The sequence below is a fragment of the Sinocyclocheilus anshuiensis genome, unplaced genomic scaffold (assembly GCF_001515605.1).
Source record: "Sinocyclocheilus anshuiensis isolate Anshui unplaced genomic scaffold, SAMN03320099.WGS_v1.1 scaffold163, whole genome shotgun sequence".
Taxonomy (NCBI): domain Eukaryota; kingdom Metazoa; phylum Chordata; class Actinopteri; order Cypriniformes; family Cyprinidae; genus Sinocyclocheilus; species Sinocyclocheilus anshuiensis.
Window position 1 is genome coordinate 1631621 of NW_015548223.1, and position 4771 is coordinate 1636391.

Below are 4771 nucleotides of genomic sequence, written 5' to 3' on the forward strand. Positions count from 1 at the left end.
TAACACACACACACACACACACACACACACACACACACAGCCCACACACACATATATAACAAATATAAATATAAATAAATATATTTTATGGATTAATTTGTATATTAATATTAAATATTTTATTTTTATTTATTTAAATTATTGTGTGTGTGTCACAAAGTAAGGCCAGACACAACAGGTAAGTGCAAAACAGGATGGTTTATTGACTGGGGAGAGAGAGAAGCCGCAGCGTGTGAACGCGCCGCCATCCTTGGGTGGAATCTTGGGTGGAGTTAATTAAAAAATAATAATAAAAGCATATACATCAGTTCAATACGGTTATCTAATAAGCATGTGTCCTATTCTGTGTACTAAGACATGGTTAGACGCTGCCTCTGCTGCAGGATCTGCTTCACCACAGCTGGAGATTTATTCCATGACGTCTGTTTCAATAATAATAAATTAAAAATGAACAAATAAATGTCATGTATTTAAATTAAATATTTGATGTCTATTTTAATATTAAGAATAGTACTAACGTTCTGTGGTGTAACCAAAGCCATGCAGGTGGGGGAAACGAAATGAACCAGCCTAACCTAGCCCAAAATGCATGCATTGTTATGTGTTAGTGAGCTGAAGTTAGTTACTTTCTTCCAGGTCACACTGATGCTGCTGGACCAGAGTAACAGAGAGCACATCATCGATGCTTTCCGTCCCGACATCACTTCCTCCTCATTCCAGAGGCCTGTAAGCGAGATGAACATCGCCAGCGGCTGCCCGCTCTTCTGTCCACTGTCCAAGCTGGAGGGCAAGAACTCATACATACGTGACGACACCATCTTCATCAAAGCCATCGTGGACCTCACTGGCCTTTAGGTTTTCTACTTTCGTACGACATGATTAGACGCTGCCTCTGACGCAGGATCTGCTTCACCACAGCAGGAGATTTTTTCCATGACGTCTGTTTTGACACGTTTCCCTGCATGTGTTAAGCTGTCACAAATGTTGCACTGATGCACAGTTCCAGAAAGGGTCAGTAGAGCTCTGTAATAGGCAAAAGGGTCATGAAACACTGGAATTGAACGTGAAGTCCGGTCCAGTTACATAGTGTAGATTATAATGCAAAATAGATCATCCAGAAATGAAAATTTATGAAAATTTGACTCACCCTCAGAACATGCAAGATGTAGATGAGTTTGTTTCTTCATCAGATTTGGAGAAATGTAGCATTGCATCACTTGCTCATCAATGGATCCTCTGCAGTGAATGGGTGCCGTCAGAATGAGAGTCCAAACAGCTGATAAAAACATCCACAAGTAATCCACACCACTCCAGTCCATCAGTTAACATCTTGTTAGTGAAGTGAAAAGCTGCACATTTGTAGGAAACAAACCTATCAAGGCGTTTTTAACTTCAAACGAGTCCTCTATCCATAATAATGTTGTCTGGTCTGAATCAGGAGAGAAATATGCACAGATCAAGCTCAGTTTACAAACAATTCTTAACAAATATGTGGGTGGATTGTGATGTGAGAGGACAACAGGAGATGGACTTTTCACTAATGGAAGCATTATTACGGATTATGGACTATTTTTATTGATTATGGATTTTTTTTTTGTTCAAAGCCGGAAGCAACAGTTTGAAGTTAAAGACGTCTTGATGATGGATTTGTTTCTTACAAACACGCAGCTTTTGGCTTCACAAGACATTAACTGATGGACTGGAGTGGTGTGGATTACTTGTGGATGTTTTTATCAGCTGTTTGGACTCTCATTCTGACGGCACCCATTCACTGCAGAGGAGCCATTGCTAAGCAAGTGATGCAATGCTACATTTCTCCAAATCTGATGAAGAAACAAACTCATCTACATCTTGGATGGCCTGAGGGGGGAGTACATTTTCAGCAATTTTTCATTTTTATTTGAATTATTCCTTTAAGCTCTTCAGCACAGCATATACTTTTTTGCATTTACTGTACTAATTACTGTAGGTGGAAAATGGATTTAATCACGGTAAAATGCGTTAATATTATCAGTAGCAGAATGCATCCTCTAATTAGACAATTTAATAAACAAACACGCTGATTAGCATTTTTATCAATTGCAATTTGCATGTCGAAAACCACAAAATGTGGCCAGCACACTTTATTTTGGAAACGTCATTGCTAAGTGGATAAATTGTGCTCCTGTAGTGTTTTTTTAAGGGTCAAGGGGGTTTTAATTGTCATACAGTAAGTATAGTGAGGGTCATGATCGTGGATTTCCTTTAATTGGTGTTTGGATACATCTGTGGAAGATAGTTTGAAGTTTAAAGGTAAAAATCGTATAAATCTTACCGTAGGTGTCTGTGAAATAAACGGTCCCAGGCAGGAGTCCTGTGCACATGAATATTCAAGTTATTACGTTGCATTTTGTATATTTATAAGAAACAATGAGAAGTCTTGTTATTACTTTTGTAAATAGGAATATTTATACAGTTTACATGGTACATCGGAGCTTGAGTTTGTAGTGCTTGCCGGCTTCATGGAGTGCGAGTTTATATTCTATTCCTTTTAAATTCTTCTCACTGCCAAACGACGTACGAGGCAGTTTGTGTATTTTCTAGGCTAAACTGAGATGTTTACACAGGACCAAACATTTGAAAACTTTTGCTATACAATTCTCTTTTATATTTGGCATTGGGGGTGTAACTAGTTAACCAGAATCCACTGATTTTAAACCAGTTATGACAACTATTGAAACTTCTCTGTGCATGGGAGGCCTCAATCTGCAAATGCACATGATATTTATCATAAACAGTTTACTCATCCAGTGAGTGACGACACCACTGCTGACATACTTTAGAGATGAATAAAATAAATATTAAACATGATTATTATTTTATATGATACACTGCTTCTATTCTTAAAAATAAAAGCAGATATTGATATATTCATACTATATAAGCAATCGCTATGTATCTTTATATATAACCATAAGCTCTCAAAGCGAGGGATCTTTATACAGTAAATGTATATACAGTTTACATCTATTTTATTATATTTAATGCATATTATTTATATAGCTGTACATGTGCAGTCATGGTGGTTTAAAACAAATTGTCACTTCTTAGTAAATTGTCAGAAGTACAGATTAATTTGTACATGCGATGCCTTGCGATAAACTAAATCTGATCGCTCGATAGGAGAAATAGTTCATCTCAAAGCTGAGGATCTATAAACTGCAATACTGATGAAGCTCAGTTTTAGGGCATTTCTTACAAGGGATGAAATAGATGATACCAGACATTAAAAATATATGTTATACTGTGTTTCTGTGACATTATTTGTGCCAAATATGCATAGTGTTGTTAGAGTTATTAGATAATGATCTGTCTTTTAATGAAAACGGATTGAATGTATGTCCAACTCAAAAATGTGCAATTTTATAAAAACAAAAACTTAATTTCACTGTATTCTTTTTCTCTTTAAATTGAGATTTGTGCCAGGTGAAATTTCCAGCTAATTTTTCAAGTATATTACACTGCAAATTATATACCCGCAGATTTGTACAATTCATAACAATGGGCTGCTGATTCAAAATATTTTATTACTTTTAATGAACAATTTAATTCACTGAATAATTATTCTGGCTAACAGAAGTTACTAAATGTACTGGATGTACCAAAAACTGAGCTACAATAATTAATTCCACACTTTGATTTTGATTTGATTTTGACAGCTCACAATTTTTTCCCCACTATTTAGAAAGATGTTTTTCCTGTACCTCTATCTTTTTTTTAAGTTTATTCAAGTATGTTTCTATGTAAGATGCAAAAATTGTCATAAAACATAAAAAATAACATTTCACAAACCTTGACCTTGTTGATATTTTACAATCTCAAACTTCATGGTCTGCTTAGTCGCTCGGCATTACGCTCATCAACAAGACTAGAATTAGTTGTTATTATGTGTAATTAACATTGCTGGCTGTATTAGAAACAAATTTCTGAATGATAAAAAAAATATGATTGAAAAAACAAAATTCTAATTGAGGAATATATATATATATATATATATATTTCTCAATTAGAATTTTGTTTTTTAACAATGAATAATTATATATTTATATTATGCTATATACTGTAATATATAGCATATAATATAATTGTATATTAATGTAATATATATATATACTGTATGTGTGTGTGTGTGTTTTAACAATATTATGCTATTATTTTATAATATTATTATTTATGATTAAAAGTTTTGTTTTTAAAATAATTATTTTATTATTGTTAAAAAACTAATTTCTCTGTGAGAATTACTAATTATTATTTTTATTTATTTTTTCTGGATAGGTAAAGAGAACTTGACAACACATTAAAAATCCCAACGTTACAAATTAAATTTTTATTTCCTATTTTGTTGAAGATCAATTTTAGACACATTCCAGGAGAAGAGATCAAGTTTAATAAACACTTTTTAGGGATTATAGATACTGAGGACTCTATGGGGGAAAAGAAAACAATCACATTGAAATTTGATTCTTTAATTTTGAAAACTGACAAAATGAGCACACTTATTTGCACCATTCTGACTACCGCATGTCAGACCTGAGCGTGGTAATGATTCAGTTGAGGAAATGACATCACTGGTCTCAAATACACTTCCTCCTCTGAAAAAAAATCTGTACAAGATCATTGAATATTTCCTTTAATCATTCTGAAAATGGAGGTTTGTTATAGGAAGATCTTGTACCGTCACATTCAAACATCACATGTCATGCCTGTTTCTACCAAGTTTATGTCAAAA

The 4771-nt window shown here is 33.8% G+C and overlaps 1 protein-coding gene across 1 annotated transcript in view; it reads left to right on the top strand.

Annotated features, from left to right (window-relative positions):
* The window catches only part of LOC107654304 (TNF receptor-associated factor 2-like), a 10200-nt gene extending 9034 nt beyond the window's left edge, over window positions 1-1166 (top strand). Inside the window, exon 11 of the mRNA XM_016441329.1 lies at window positions 637-1166. Within this exon, the coding sequence (XP_016296815.1) occupies window positions 637-855 (219 nt within the window). The 3' untranslated portion in view covers window positions 856-1166. The remainder of the gene's footprint in view (window positions 1-636) is intronic.
* Window positions 1167-4771: the final 3605 nt, after the last annotated feature.